The sequence below is a fragment of the Oreochromis niloticus genome, linkage group LG4 (genome assembly GCF_001858045.2).
Source record: "Oreochromis niloticus isolate F11D_XX linkage group LG4, O_niloticus_UMD_NMBU, whole genome shotgun sequence".
NCBI lineage: Eukaryota > Metazoa > Chordata > Actinopteri > Cichliformes > Cichlidae > Oreochromis > Oreochromis niloticus.
In genome coordinates, this window is record NC_031969.2 from 8856750 (window position 1) to 8873062 (window position 16313).

At 45.3% G+C, this 16313-nt stretch overlaps 1 protein-coding gene across 7 annotated transcripts in view; it reads left to right on the plus strand.

The window, feature by feature from the left end:
- Positions 1–16313, plus strand: part of bptf (bromodomain PHD finger transcription factor) — a 28444-nt gene that overhangs the window by 4344 nt on the left and 7787 nt on the right. For 2 of the 7 annotated variants that reach the window (XM_025906759.1, XM_025906761.1), the window contains exons 3-23: positions 1106–1326; positions 5339–5524; positions 5731–5913; positions 8150–8362; positions 8448–8527; positions 8668–9020; positions 9157–9288; positions 9490–9619; positions 9718–9853; positions 9954–10217; positions 10311–11880; positions 12163–12287; positions 12384–12512; positions 12607–12757; positions 12846–12969; positions 13072–13315; positions 13783–13935; positions 14326–14465; positions 14559–14667; positions 14753–14988; positions 15092–16256. In XM_025906759.1, the coding sequence (XP_025762544.1) occupies positions 1106–1326; positions 5339–5524; positions 5731–5913; positions 8150–8362; positions 8448–8527; positions 8668–9020; positions 9157–9288; positions 9490–9619; positions 9718–9853; positions 9954–10217; positions 10311–11880; positions 12163–12287; positions 12384–12512; positions 12607–12757; positions 12846–12969; positions 13072–13315; positions 13783–13935; positions 14326–14465; positions 14559–14667; positions 14753–14988; positions 15092–16256 (6044 nt within the window). The remainder of the gene's footprint in view (positions 1–1105; positions 1327–5338; positions 5525–5730; positions 5914–8149; positions 8363–8447; positions 8528–8667; positions 9021–9156; positions 9289–9489; positions 9620–9717; positions 9854–9953; positions 10218–10310; positions 11881–12162; positions 12288–12383; positions 12513–12606; positions 12758–12845; positions 12970–13071; positions 13316–13782; positions 13936–14325; positions 14466–14558; positions 14668–14752; positions 14989–15091; positions 16257–16313) is intronic. The other 5 variants (XM_025906760.1, XM_005468467.3, XM_025906762.1 and 2 more) reach the window with 5 other exon arrangements.

Genomic DNA, 16313 nt, shown 5'->3' on the forward strand with positions numbered 1-16313 from the left:
ATGGTACGTTACAAGCTATTCATGAGTGATACCATAAGCAGACAGGCCCCAGCTTTGGGCATACAACAAAAAAAGACCATGCAGGCATAAATGCATAACGTTGCATACCATTTTTTAAAGATGATCCCTCATTAATTGCCCTTTTGTGTTCTAACCTTTAGAGTGAACAACTGCAGAGAGAAAGTGAAAGTTGTTGGGAAACAATATAAGCTTCCATAAATTCAGTCATTTGTTTGTCAAGAAATTATAGAAGAGCCCCACAATCCAAGCCCTTATCTTTTAGTGCCAGTCATGCTTTTCCTGATTGCATCTCATGCCCGGAAATGATGTTGTGTTGGAGCATAGCCTTTACAAACAACAGGTTAAATCAATCTCAGTGCCAGGCAGTATTTGCCATAATCTTTTTAATCTCTTTGATTCAGGGGAAAGAAACTTTATACTTGAGCTGAACGCATGATAAAAGCAAAGAATCGAAACCTATTTAACACCTGGTAGTCATCATTTCTGATGCGTGGTCTGGTGGTTAGCGCTGTTGCCTCACAGCAAGAAAGTCCTGGGTTCGAATCCACCATCTCGTCGGGGCCTTTCTATGTGGAGATTGCATGTTCTGCCTCATGTCTGCGTGGGTTCTCTCCAGGTGCTCCGGCTTCCTCCAACAGTCCAAAGGTTAATGTAAATTGCCTGTAGGTGTGAATGTGAGTGCTAGCACTCTCTGTGTTACCCTGGTGTGACCTGTCCTGTGTGTACCCTGCCTTTCACCCTATGGCAGCTGCTACACCCGAAGAAGATGCAGTGATGATGTTTCAGTTATTCTTTATCTTTATTCTGGCAGTCCAGAATGCCCACCCACCTGCTGTTCAAAGCTTCCTTGAAGGGGAAGTAGGTAAAACAGCTTGTTTCAGACTCTGTGTAAGACACATAAGGATTACTGTGAACTGTGACTCATGCAAAGCTGCTCTATTGGAGCCCAAAAGAAAAATGTGCAGTTGGAGTTCAGCCCCTTTAAATTATATTCCATTTAAGCCTTGCAGTGTCATAGCCAAGGAAATAATGTGGGGGGGGTTTTATCTAATGGTTAATGGTCTAACCTTTTCTCTCTTCCTAGTGAGGAGGATGGGGAGCACGAGAAGAAAAAGATCTGGTACTACAGCACCAAGGCTCAGCTGGAGGAGCTCATGGAGTGCCTGGATAAGGAGTACTGGGAGATGGACCTGCATGCAACCCTCGAGGAGATGAAGGAGGAAGTCCAGGCTCACATGGACATCACAGAGGACCTTACCAACAAAGCCCGTGGAAACAGTAAAGCCTACCTCACTACAGCCAACGGTACATATCATGTATTTTTTACTTTTGTGCGATAGCTGCAAATGGAGGGAGCTCAGGCTCATAGTAGTGGGTTTTCATACTATAGAGATGTAGAATGTAGCGACCCTTAGCTTGAAATCATTGATTTGACAGTGATCAGAGCACGTGCGACTCGAGCTGTGATACGCTTGCACCCCTGCGCGTTTGAGTCCCGCCGGGTTGCACTCTGAAACACGTCGACGCTTTAGACGATGCCCCGCAGGCAGCAGCACTTTGCATCTCTGACAGTTGGCGCAGAAATGTTAGGTGCTGCCTTTTCTTCCTGCCTCGTGTTCTCTCAGACAGCAAGCAACTGTTTTCCCCCTCTGTTTTCCTCCAGGGAGGCAGTGGTTAGAAGACTTTTGATTACTTAGCCAGCAGTTTCCGTTTGCGTTTGACAGGCTGCCATATCTGTCCTGTGTTTTCTAACAGTTTTCCTGTGTATGTCACAAACTGCTAGATGCTGTGTTTTATTAAGGATCTGCCAAAAAATAGAGGTTTGAGTAGGTATTGTGAAGCCTGAAGAGGAAGAAAATGTTTTGGGGTTTTTAAGCCACTGCAGACAAAAGAGAGTTATGAGTAAAGCTGGTGTTTTTCATCAGTTAAAAGCTTTCTGCAGCTGCATAGTGAGGCCTGCACCTGGTTCGTGTCAATGGGGACGCAGTTGTCTCTGCCCCAGTGAAAACTAGGTTTATGACACATGATGCCTTTGAGATGTTGAACATTTGATAAAGGAAAATCCGCCCCATCTTAAATCTTTATTTATGGGAATAACTTAATTTTTGCTGGATTAGTGGAGTTATAGAAACATAATGCGGATTATATTGGAACTGGAAAGTATGATATGAATGCCTTATTCTGTAGTGGTCTCTGGAGGATACTATACTCAAATTAGAGCTGGACTTTTTACCTTAATGACTAAGATATCATCCATGTTAGTTATTTTACAACATTGCCCTTAAATCTGAGCTGTATAAGAGCAGTGACAGCAAAAGAAACATCTTTCTTTTAGATGGATTTGCAGATAAATGGAGAAATGAGAAGTTGCTTGTCTAATAACTCATAGATGAAATAATTAGTCAAGAAAATGATCATGAGATAAATCAATAAGGGAAATGTCAGATAGGCATGTATTGATTGTGATCTCCTGATATGGATTTTTCTTTGTAAGAACTACAGCTGACAGCATGACAACTTTTCTTTAATTAACCTTATTATGTTCATAAATCCATTTGTTAAACTTTACAGTTTCCCTCAAACTGCAGTAAAAGTTACAGGATCTTCGTTTACTTAAACATCCCTGAAAATAAAGCACTCACCTCCTAGAAAGTGGTACAAAGACCTGAAAATGAGTTGCTGTACGCTCACCTTTACCTGACATATTTCACCTACCACACAAAAGCTAAAGAAGAGCAAAGCAAATGTCAGTGCTTGCATAATTTTCCGTTGTGTTTATAACTTCACTAAATAAAAGGATACCCAGCTTTTCCTCTTTTTCCACTCTTCGCCATCATTTTCTTTGATCCTTTGCTCATACCGAGGCTGCTGGCTTGTGGCGGGCCTTGACCTTTGGCTGGTTTTAACCACTTTTGCCTTTGTTAGCTTCCTTGAAATATTCATGTTCAGCTGGATGAAGGTGGTTTACGTGTCTGATTAGCTCTGTTGTTCCGAAACTTCGTGGTTAACCTTTTTCATTTTTGTTTTACTGTAACTACACCACAAATGTGGTGGAGTACAGTAGGCAAAAAAAGAAGCTATTTTAATGCCATTTATACTTGTAGAATTTTTATTTCTATGTCATTCATTCATTATCCTTTTTTTTTCTTTTGTTTTGGTCTGCTGCACTATATTTGTCGGCTTGTTATATCAGCTGTCAGGGCTCTAGACTAACTTTTTGCCACGGTTGCACCGGCACAAAAGTTAGGCGCACTCAAATTTTTCAACCGCATCGCTAAACACCGCAGTTTTACATGTGCACTTTTTTTGGGGGGGAAGTTGCAGTCCATACAGACAATATTCATTTCTAAATTATTAACTAACAAACTTGTGCTTAAATTGCTTTGTCAATATTGTAGAAAATGTTAAACTTAATCATCATCTTGGCTCCTCTGACGACCTGTTTGCTGCTGCCTGCTGCTGAAAGGCAGTGGGGAGAGGGGACACTTGGGCAGTGCATTTATTGCAGCATATAATGTGTTTTCTGGATACACTGGTCTTTTTCAGCGTTCAAAGATTGATGGCACCGTGTCAGAGCTGGCTATGAATTTCAGATGGATCAGGCCTTAACTTAACAAAAAAGTTATCAATAGTTCTTTTCATCTTTTCTTATTCCCCACAGCTACATCCACTTCTGTCAGGCCTAGGCTGCTCACTAGGGCTGGGTATCATCACTGATTTCTATAATCCATTCGATTCTGGTTCTCAAAGTCCTGATTCGATTCAATTTAGCCTCAGACAGTCAGAAATATTATAATTCTGATCATTTATCAGTACTGATACATGTGAGACTTCTTCAGAGGTGTGAACATCACAGCAGATGCCTTTGTGTCAAAGTAACTGAGAATAAAAGACAGAAAAACATGAAGGAGATTTTTCTGGTCTGGCGTTTTATAGCAGATAACCTTAAAAATATTCTGCAATGTTCTGCAATTTTGCATGATTTTAAAAAGTTTAAATTTCTTCAGTATTGAACAGCAGAAATTAGGGTTTCTTGTCCGAGGTCATTTAAGTGAAAAAAGAAAAAGACAGCGGCCGACAGCGCTGTAAACAACGGTAGACTGGTGGGTAATAAGCGAATGAATAATGCAGAAAACAGAGATTTGAGTTCTTGAAGTACAGAGAGAGAGAGAGAGCTGTGCATGAAATGTGATTTTTTTTTTTTTTTTTTTTTTTTTTTATCGTGGTGGAAGCAAAACAGCAAAAGTCAGAGGGAATTCATGACGACATTGATCAAATGTGAAGCGCAGTTTGCTGCTTCTTTTGCTGCTGGCTTGGTGAATTTTGTTTGGAGAGAGACAATACCTGCAGTTCAGAATCAGCACAAAAAAGATGTAAACGCAGAGCGGACCCGACGCATCAGAATCAGTGAGCTCCGACAGCGTGTCCGTGTTCGGGCCGTCATGTGAGAAAGCCGAGAAAGACAAAGCTGATTCTGATGCGTCGGGCTTCTCTGTGTTTACGTCTTTGTGTGGAATCCATGTACCTGCTCTCATTTGCTGTTTGGTGGTTGTTGAAATAGTTTTGTGAGCTTTAATCTGAGAATCTGGCGTTTCTGGCAAAACACAGTTATATTTAAAAGTCGATTCAGGATTTAATGAATCGATATCGCTTTATTCAAGCTACTCACTTCTCTCTATCCACCTGCACTTTCAACTGGACCGCGGCCAATCAGAGAGGTCCCGCCCCTGACTATCTGATTGGTTTAGTCCACGATAGGGACATAATGTGTGTCTGTTCTTGACCACACGGAGAGTTGCAGAGATATATTTGTTTTGTTACCCGAACAGTAAATATTTTTTTTTAGTCGCACCATTGAAAAATTTGGTCGCACTCTAGAGCCCTGGCTGTATTTTGTTGTCTTTTAAGAAACAATCAAGGAAATGCTAGAGCCTCTATGTATAATTTCTTTACAGCAGTTTTTAATTATTCATTATTTCAGTGACGCTGAATGTACGCCTCCTGTAAACAATGACTGTCTGCACGTAAACATCTCACAAACTTTGGCGGGGTTTGGTTAGACGTTGGTCTGCTCCTCACTGCTATTTAGTACGTCTAACAACATGTTGTCAGACTGTGACAGGCAGGCCGTAGTACATGTTTGTTTATTTATCCCTCGTGCCCCAGAGCAGCAGCTCTGAAAGACCGCTTATTTTACTTTTAATGCTTTAGATTTAGAACTTAACAGTTATAAAGTATAAATTTTCTACATCATTTGCACATATGTGTAATTGTTGCCTTCTATGTCGAATGAATGAATGTTTCCGTTTGTTTGTAGAAGTTGTCGTGGAGCGTTTGAAGGTCAGGCGGGAGGCACGGGAAGCAAAGACTCGAGCAGAGGAGTCGAAGCAGGATTCAGATAAAGGATCTGTAAATGCAGCCGACGCTACTGCTGAGTCCTCGTCGCAGCCCGACAACAGAGAGTGCAAAGCGGTTAAACCAATGGGTGAAGCTGGTTCACAAGGTAAAAAGTTTCTCCGATGTATTTTATTTTTTTTATTTTTTGTTCACCTGCCCACTGGAACTTTCTCCAAAGCCTCAAAGTAAGAGAGCTAGCCTCCCACACGCAGAAGCTGAAATTCTGTCTGCAGCGTTATCAAAGCAAATTCATTTTTACCTCTACTTGACCCATTTTGACTCTTTGGTGCTGTTCGTCTTGTCGCACCACAGCGGCTAGCGCTCCCCCTGCTGCAGAAGAGAGCCATGCGTCAGACCCTGACCCGGGCTCTGCCGCGCTGGACACAGCCCCGCCTAAAACAGAATCCATTGAATCAAACAAGGAAGCACAAGTTTCCCATTCTGGGAGCCAGGAGAGCAGTGAGCCAGCTCCAGATGCGAAGCGGGAAAGGACAGGTACTCAGACTCATGTTTGGTCTGCAGTCCAGCTGTCATCCTGCACTTCACGCCTTGCTGCTGGGCTGTGCATCCATTGTCATCTGTCGCTTTGTTTCCGCTGTTTCTTGCTCACCCTGCCCACATTACCCCGCTCATCTGTTTTGTTGGATTTAAGGTTTCGTCTCAAACCTTGTTTTTAAAGACAGAAAAGTTGATCAGGTGTAAGAACATTTTTTTATTTAAGGAGCAGAACTGGTCTGATTTTGTCTGAGCAGGCATTTAAACTAGAGAAAGAGTTTCAGTATCATTATATTTTACAGGCTACATCAGTTACCATCTACATGTGTCTGACCTGATTTTTATCAGCAGAGATGAGAAGGACCCTGCCCTAACATCACCCATCATACTGGGCTCCAGTGTCACCATACCTGTGCACAGTAAACATCTTTTCATATATTGCACAGATTTGGTTACATTTATCAAACATTTGCAAATGTAAGAATACAACTGTGGTTTTGTTGTTATACTAAAATATAAAAACTAATTCTATTCCCCTTAATATACTTAAGTTTTTTAACCATGCCGCTGAGCTGCAACACTTTCTCTGGTCTCCATTTATTTTTTTCCACTTATAGCTTATTTGTAGTGTTGGCTGTCCGCTCTGTTACGGTTTGCCCTGACTTTAACGGGCTAGTGTGAGACGCTGTGGTGCATATTTCCTAGCGGAGGCCGCTCGGGTGCATTCCATGCGTCTCGGTGGGCGTGAAAGAAAACACTGAAGATCTGGACACGGGAAATATTTCAAACAAAAAAAAGCCTCAGTGGCAGTTTTTTAACATCCATCCTTTTCTGAACATTCAAGACCTGACGATAGTGGAGTGGCCATAACTGTGAGAAGATGATTTCTCCTTTCACGTCACTGCACAGAAACTCTGCCGTGTGTTTTGCTCCTACGCTTAGCTTTAAAAGAAGGCAGGTGCATTCAGCACTGCTAGCAAGCTCTCCCAGTTATTCCTGGTGCATTTGATTACTTATCCTGTGCTTTGTGTTGTCTGCTGCACGCTTGGTCTTGCAAAGCATGTCTTTTATTTCCTCTCTCTCTCTCTTTTTTTGTTTTTTGGCACTGTGATAAACGGCGTCCCTGGCAGCAGCTACCACGCCATGTCTGTCACAAGCAGCTCCTTATTCTCTTTCCAATTTATGGCCATTTGGTCGGGTTCTTGTCGCTCAAGACAAAAGGCTCTTTCCGCCGTTTCCCCACCTGCTACCTCGTCAACAAAGAGCTCCATGTGTGTGCAACGCTCTCCGTCACGACTCTGAGGCAGAGCCGACGTTTTAGTTTGCCGCAGGTGTTCGCCTCATTTTGGAAGTGTGCAGATTTTTCCTGCCTGTCATAGATTTCAGTTATTTTAGGTCTGAGGAAGCTTTGAATTATCCACTAAGCATTCTTCTTTTATAACAGTTTGTTGGGCATATGCTAATTCACATACACTTCTTTTCTCACTTTTTTTTGAGGATTTAATAATTGGTTTTTTTGGTTTGTTCTTTTTGTTCGCCAATGTTGTCTACCTTTTTTTCTTTTTTTTTGATCAATTATTTTCACACAGTTACCACTTACATCTCGCTGTCACTACCTGATCTGCACCATAGGCTTTTTCCGAGGCTACCCTTCACAATAAAAGCTTTAGGCAGATGCACTGCCTGGTTACTGCACACTTGGAAGGTCTAATGAGCAACTAAATGAAATCACTTTACTCCAAGTTTTAGGGTTTTGAGTTTTTTTAGTTTTGTAAAAAAAAAAATTCTTTTCCTATTAGGTAAAACAAAAAGCAGCTTTCATTTTGTTTTTTTAAAAGAAGCAGTTTAAAAAAATATTGATGGTTAGAATATTTTTTAAATATTTTTTCTAGTTATCAAAATAAAGTCTGACTTTAGTTAAAGTTGTGTGTATTTAAGAGAAAAAACACTTTCAAAAAGATTTGATTGATTGCATTTCAGTAAAAAAAAACTAACGATAAGATGAAAAAGACGTGTTTGTAGAAGCAAGCATAAATATGAGTGAGTATGTGAGTATAATACGCACATTTCATACTTTTCCATATGCATGCATGGTATTTTAATACTGTAGTAGTGATGGGAGCAGGCACATTTTCCCACATGCGTAGAGGAACTTTTACTTCCTAACACCTCGCACTGCTGATACTGTTATTGTTATTGTTAACTGCACTCAGTCTTTTTTGCCGTGTTTCTGTAGACGAGGACTCAAAAGAGTCTAGCAGCGAAGTCAGGCGAGCCGGTGCTCCGCAGGCACCAGCTCAAAATCAACCACAACAGCCGCACTCGTCTCAAGCGGAGGCGAATGATGGCAGCAGCCAGGTTTCTGGATCGGCAAGTCCCAAGAAACCCGAGCCACCTGACCTGGCCGATAGGTCCTCTCAGTCCTCTTTTACCAGCCAGGATGGGACAGGTGATAATTAAATGGGCTTTTTCATTTGTGTTGAATTGCCTTTGCCATGGTGATACTGACAGTGAGTGTGTGTTCTGAATAACAGAGGAGTATAATGAAAGGGTCAAGAATGAGCGAGGAGCGGCGCAGGAATCTAATAACCATATGCCCAGAGGGAGCAAGGAGGTGAGGAAGAGGTTTGGTCCAGCTTCACTGCTCAAAAGTGAAATGTACCACTTTAGTCCGTTGCACCTGTCATCCTGTTTTGTTTCTTTTAAATATAAAAACGGGTTTTTATATGCCTTTGTCCTCTGCTCGTGTTTCAGTCATCACCCGTTCGCTCAGACGTCGAGTCCTTACGTCTCAGCTTCTTGAAAAGGGATCTGACGGTGAATTTGAACAACTTGTTCAAACTGGGCCAAGAGGGTAAATACAGGGTCTACCAAAACCAGTACAGCACCAACGTCCTGGCCCTCAACAAACATCAGCACCGGGAGGACCATGACAAGAAGCGTCACCTCTCCCACAAGTTCAGCTTGACCACCGCGTCGGAGTTCAAATGGAATGGCTCCATCTACGGTTCGAGAAGCCTGACCATCTCCACCCTGCGTCTTACCATCATCCAGCTGGAGACGAACATCCCCGGACCGTTTATGCATCCCAACTGGGCATCACACAGGTACACCTGGGACCAGGCTCAGTGGAAAATCCCACATGTAGTTCTTAGATGTCCTAAGTTTGGGCAGAGTCGCATTTCAGATATGAAGACGCATCACTATCAGTAGTTTTATGCTGCTTGTGTTTGGTGTTCCTAGGACCAACTGGAACAAAGCAGTGCAGATGTGCAGCAAGGCCAGAGAATTTGCTTTGGCCTTGGCTATACTGGAGTGTGCCATCAAACCAGTGGTCATGCTGCCTGTATGGAAGGAATCCCTTGGACACACAAGGTAAACAAAACTAACGTGGCGCTGTGAAAATGTCTGTACAGACAGTAAAACACAGCTAAAGGGTTATTTGTGAGTCACTGCACCTGGGATTTGTTCACTTTTTCCTTTTTGGAGTGCACGGCTGACAGACTTGGTGATGACTTTCCTGTTTCCAATACAGTCCTTGTGCTTTATGTCTTTGCTCATGTTTTTTTAATACAGGCTACATCGTATGACCTCCATGGAGCGGGAAGAGAAGGAGAAGGTGAAAAAACGAGAGAAAAAACTGGAGGATGAGGAAACACTGCAGCAGGCCACATGGGTGAAGTACACCATCCCCATCAAACACCAGGTACAAACGGCAGCATCTTAACTCTTCACTGTGTTAATGTGTAAACTACCTCGTCTAAAAACTACTTTTTAACCTCCTCATAATTTTTTCCAATCAAGGTGTGGAAGCAGAAGGGGGAGGAGTACAGAGTGACGGGGTATGGCGGGTGGTGCTGGGTCAGTAGGACACGCGTGGCCCGTTTTGTTCCAAGGCTCCCAGGAAACACAAACGTAAACTACCGCAAAGAACTGGAAGGTAAGAGATGAAGTAGCTTAATTTCTTAATGGTGATACTTGATATGTTCTCCTGCGGCTGACGCTTTGGGTGCATAAACAATTTTTGCTGTCTTCTTTAGCAGCTAAAATGAGGAAAGAAAATGCAGCAGACTGTACAAATAAGCAGAAAATGCCAACAGAAACGGAGACGGTTCAAAACAAAGCCGACGAGGGCAAAGAACAAGCATCCGTCACAGAGTCGTCTCAAAGGGCCTCGTCCGATGAGGACCATAAATCTGAGAACTCCACAGAGGAGGAAAAGCCTGCAGAAGAGGCGCAGGAAAAAAATTCTGAAGCAAAAAGAGAAGATGAGAAAACAGAGGCTTCTTCAAACACCAAGCAGGGTAAATTTAATTTAAGAATTTTTTTTTTGCCTCTATGCTGTCCATGAGTGTGCATCTCCATCATCCACTAACCCCTGCTGTTCTTTGTCATAGATAATCCTGATGGCAAAGGCCCTTCCTCACCTACTGCACATCCTGAACAGGACGAGCCAACCCAGAAACTCGAGCAACCCAAGAAGGAGGAACCTGCAACATCGAGACTCTTCTCTGACGTCGTGAACGTCAGCGAGGGCTTCCAGCTGCGCACAGTTTATAAGAAGAAAGTAAAGCCTTCCAAGCTGGATGGGCTCCTGGAGCGCCGGGTGAAGCAGTTCACCTTGGAGGAGAAGCAGAGACTCGAGAAGTTAAGACAGGCAGCCCTGTTGTCCAAAACGGCTGCTGCAAAACCTGCTCCCGTTATTAAGACTGAAGGATCAACCAGACAGCAGACAGCTACGACCCCGTGCGTTAAAGTAGAAGAGAAGGACGAGAGCCTACAAGTGAAAGATGCCGTGGTTAAAAAACTCGACTTTGATCAGGAGCACATAAATGCAAAGACGGACGGCCTGGAGGTCAAATCAGAGGAGTTAGCAGGACCTGACAAAGGTAAACAGGCGGAGGTAAATTCTGTGCACGGAAACAGCGGGGAGGCTTGTGCCCATAAAGAGGTGAATGGAGGACCCTTAACTAACCCTGGCCTTAACAATAAAAACAACTGTATAACAGAGACATTAGAAAACAGTGAAAAAACACAGAAGTCTGAGAATTCTAAGAAACGTGCCTATGAGGAAGTTGAGAAAGACTGTGAACAGAGTGACACAGAGCGCATGGAGGTAACCCAAAGCAAGACCAGTCCAGTACAGGTGAATGGGAACACTGTGGTCACAGAACCCGTGCACTCAAACCCAGAAACCCGAGATCAAGGTGACGTCAAAGAGCCCGTCAAGTCCCTGATGAATGGAAACCTCTCGCAAAACGATGTATCCGATATATGTCACCCCCCTCCTATGAAAGTCCCAAAATTAGAGAATCATGTTGGAGAGAAAGGAGACTCCGTTAGTAAGAGTGAGGATGTGGCCATGGATACCAAGGAGGCAGTGCCTGCTACCCTTCAGTCTTCAAGCCCTTCTTGCCAGAATAATAAAATTACAGATAATTGCTGTAGTGGTGAAGGTTTGAAGTCCTCTGCCACCAGTGACGTCGCCACGAAAGCGTCTCAGAACTCCCTGACACCAGACACGCCCAGCAGCACCAGCAAGCCCGATGTGCCCGTGGGAAGTAGCGCAGTTTCCTCCGTTGCCGTTTCCAGCTCCGCCACCCAGCCCAGCTCCGGAACGCCAGTTTCCCAGAAGACGAAACTTCCAGCTGCTGACGCCAAAACGGTCGCCTCTGGTTCACCCAGCTCCATGACAATAAGTAAAGAGTACTCCACCAAAAACAGAGTCAGCCTTCTAAGGTTCTCCAAAACTAAGAAGGCCCGCTCGGGCACAGCCCTGCCGTCTTACCGCAAATTTGTCACCAAGAGCAGCAAGAAGAGCATCTTTGTCCTGCCGAACGATGACCTTAAGAGACTGGCGAGGAAGGCAGGCTTCAGAGAAGTTCCCATCTTCAACTACAATGCCAAGCCTGCTCCAGATATATGGCCATACCCTTCACCTCGACCCACCTTTGGAATCACGTGGAGGTCCGTAACACATTTAACCTTTTCTTGAAATTAAATTCTTGATCTACAGTATGCTACAGTATGATGTCATTGCAATAGCCAGGTTGCTGCTGAGTCAGTCCCTTAAATAATTTAGCTGCTTCTTTAATGACAGGCTCTCGTCTCACAGTTGGCTGTAGTAGTAGTGGAGTTTCAGCCACTGTGGTGACTCCCAGTGAATAAGCGAGCAGCTGAAAAAAAGTTGAATATAAACTGATTTAGTGTTGGAAGATTTACTAACTAACAGCTTTGGTGACTGTTCAGGTACCGTCTTCAGACTGTGAGGTCGCTGGCAGGGGTCAGTCTAATGCTGAGGCTGCTGTGGGCCTGCCTGAGGTGGGACGACATGGCCGTTAAGCCCTCTGCTGCTGTAGGGACAACGCGAAAAGGTTAGAAAATTCTGAGCACATGTTATGTACAGTTTTCTGCTGTGTGTTTTATTTAAAATATGAAAATGTGACAATGTGTTTGATCTTTCACCAAAGAAACAACAGAGACAGACATCACCACAACGGAGATTATAAAACGAAGAGACGTGGGGCCCTATGGCATCCGCTCTGAATACTGCATCAGGAAGATCATCTGCCCCCTCGGAAACAGAGACACTCCCAAAGGTAGAAAACGAAAGTCTGTTTGGGCATGATGTAGGATCTTTGACAAGCTTTTCTAAACATAATTAATTGTTGCTTTCTGACTTTTCGTGAGCAGAAACTCCCACTCCACAGAGGAAAGGCCTGCGCTCAAGTGCTCTGAGGCCTAAGAAGCAGGAACCCACTAAACCGACTGGTCCTGTTGCTGTGGAAACGTGGGTGCCTGAGGAGGAACTGGAGCTGTGGGAGATCAGAGCCTTTGCAGAGAGGTGAGCAACTCCCTCAGTGTCGCCTCTGTATGTTTCTTCATAGCGTCACTGTGTTAGTGAACACTTTACCTTCTTTTTGGTGCCACAGGTTGGAGAGGGAGAAGTCACAGGGCGGAGATCCCTCCAAGACCGGCAGTAGTCTGAAGACAGCGGAGGAGGTCAAGGCCCATTTAGAGAACCAGCTGAAGCAGGCCAGACTGGCAGCCCAGCAGGTAGAAACTCTGCGCACTGCAGTTACACGGGTGTAAGATTCTGGCTCTGGGTAAAGCGGCGCACCAGCAGAACATTTAAATGGTTGGACGCATTTCTTTCAGAAACGTCTCGAGCAGCAGAGACCGACCACAACTGCCACAACAACCACGACAACGTGCACCACCACCTCAGCCGGCACTCCCGGCACCCCAGTATCGGTGGGCCAGAAGACAAGTCAAATAACTTCAGGAACCAAGATGGTGTTGGCCTCCAAACTGAGCTCTCCAGTCCCGTTCCAGCAAGACAAGAACTTCCATCAGTCGTTTGCTTCCTGGGTCAAGCAGGGTCAGGCTAATAACAGCTCAGGTGAGCAGGTGGAAGATGAGGAGAGGTTTAGTCATCTTGCTTTTCACTCATCATCATCCTCATCATCTGTAAGATGGAGGGAACAGAGGAGGGTGTCATAAGATTTCTTCAGTTTTTACCCTTTTATGTTTTATCTATTTAAGTAATATTGACATCCATAAAAAATACATCATCTGCACGACTTCAGCGTTTTCATTATGAGTACGATTCGCATGCCAACAGAATTTTGTGGTTCGTGGTGTCCACTTTGAATCCTGCAAAAATTCTCAATTCTGTATATCCTTTGCGGCATTCATGCAATACCGTGTGTCATTAGACTCTAAACCAATATACCCAATACCAAAATATTCAAAACATCAGCCTCCTTACATTGACTCCCAACAGTGGACACCACAGCCGTAGACTGGCTGTTGTGGTGGTCCTTGTTGGGTTACCCGTGACCACAGGTGGCGTGGTGTGTCTTGCAGCCTCCACTGTGGCTGGTAGCATCACCACCTCAGAGCAAGCCTTCCAGATCGCTGGTAGCCCAGTGACTGTGGCTGGCCAGGTCCTCGCCGCCAAACTGCCACTGCCCGCTAACAGCAAGATTGTCACCCTGAACATGCCCACTACTCAAGGAGGTAGGGAGCACGAGAATGACATCCATTCCTGCCGGTTTTTGGCATATGTGTGCCCAAAAAAATGGATGGTGAAGTATTATGTGAAAATGTCAGACTGGCGTTGAAGTATTGATGTTGAGCTTAGATAATGCCACATTATCTTTGTGTGTGTGTTCTTTGTATTCCGAAGGTTCTATGGCTAAAAGCTGATCACTGTTTTGTACAACAGTTTTTAAAGCATTTCTGGTCTTTGGCTTGTGTGTATAAACTACTGTAATCTAGTTAACTGAGTGAGGAAGACTTTCAGACACACATACTCAGTGCATGCTTTTCCCTTCTGTTATGTTTACCTGTATCTATGTTCCTAGCACATTTCTGCTTTTTCCCTTTTAACATAAATGTTCCTGTCAGCAGGTGTAGTGCAGCAAAAGGTCCTGGGTATATTCCCCTCTGGGCCTCCTGCGAACCTTAGGACATACAGCACACTACATCCTACAACTGGCAACATCAACCTCAGAGCCACAACCTCCACCTCAACCACCCAGCAACAGGTCTTTTGTCCTTCACCCTGCATTTTTCACTTATTAACTAAAGATACTAAGCATGGTTACTGATGTTTTCACCCTTTGGGTTTGTTTTTCTAGGTCACCACAGCAGGAGGCCAAACGCAGCCCAGTACCGCAGTGAATCAGCCACTCACTCCGTCTACCTCTGTGGGCACAGCAGGGGTCAGAAGTTCAGCTGCTCAGCCAGGTTTGTGTCTGAATGCTATTTTTTTTATTCTCAGGTTACCATCCCTAACATTTCAATACAAATAATAAATCTTGATCCCTTCCAGGTCAGGTTCATCAGGCTGTGGCTCCGATGGGCCGTGGCCAGCCTGCAGCTGTGCCTGGTTCTACACCTGTGCAGGCAGCTTTGGGTCAGAGGGCTGCAGGTCCTGCGCCATCACCATGTGCTGCCTCCACAGCTCCTGGACAGTCTCCCGCAGCTCCTCCCCAGACACAAAGACCGCAGCAGGGTCAAGTTAAACTCACTATGGCACAGCTCATGCAGCTTACACAGAGTGCACAGGTTTCCCTTACACTTTCTCTCTAGTTTATAATATCTTAATCTTATAATTCTTACTTTAAAAAAAAAAAAAAAAATTTAAATACTTTTGCATGCAACTCCACAGGGAGGGAACCCAGGTCTGACGGTGGTGATCCAGGGTCAAGGCCAGACCCAGGGACAGCTGCAGATCATCCCACAGGGTGTAACAGTCATCCCCGGCCCCGGTCAACAACTAATGCAGGCAGCTATGCCCAATGGCCAGGTCCAGCGCTTCCTCTTCACTCCAATTCCACCATCATCTTCAACTCCAACTTCAGCACCCGCTCCTGCTACCCCTGCCAAACCCACCGCAGTCCAGACCCCCCAAACCCAAATGTCAACTCCTCTTCAACCCAGAGCCTCTGCACAAGTCCAGACGACTCCCTCATCCTTAGCTCAAACCCAAATGACGGCCCCTTTGCCTGCCCCAACGCATGTCGCAGGCCCAACACAGATGCCAAGTTTAGCCCCCGCTCCAGCTCCAGTCCCCGTGCAAACCCAAGTCGCAGCCCCCGTGCCCACTTCCCCACAAGCCGTCGTCCAGGCTGCATCTCAAATGCACCTTTCAGCCGCTACCCCGTCACCCGTCCCTGCACTCTCGCAAATATCCACTCCCATGGCTGCTTTGCCACAAGTTGCAACCCACTCCTCCACACAGATGTTGCCCTCCACACCAGCCTCAGCTGTTGCACAGCCCCAGCTGGCAATATCGGTTCCAGCCCTCCCAGCACCAAATGCGGGCCCACCTATGACTCAGAAACAGGTTTTGACCTCAGCATCATCACAAGCTGACCTCCAACCTGTGGTCCAGACCCTCGTCTCCAGCCTCGCACCCAGTTCTCTACCTACACAAACCCAAACTGCAGGCTCACCACCAGGACAAGCTGCCCCCAGATCCCAAGTCCAGACACACGCCTTCAGTTCTGCCCCAGGGTTATCCTCCACCCCAGTTCAGGTGCATGCTGCTGATCCCCTGCTCCCTCAGGTTGCTGGTGTTGCAGCAGCTGGTCCTAACTCTGTTCCAGTGCCCATTTCTGCCTCTCTTCCTTCACCTGTCCAAGCTCCCTCCCCGGCCCTCGCACCCGTCTCTGCTCCCGTCATAGCCGTCATGTCCACGCAGATCGCCGTCCCGTCCCCTGCCAGAGCTCTTACTCAAATCCAAGCCACAGGTCCTGTCCCCCTCCATGCTGCTGTGGCAAACGCTGTTGTCACACCAGTTACTGCCACCTCAACAACACCTTCAGTGCCAGGTAAAGTGCCCACCATCATCAGCACTGTCCTGTTGTAGTAGACCTTAGAATGGTTTT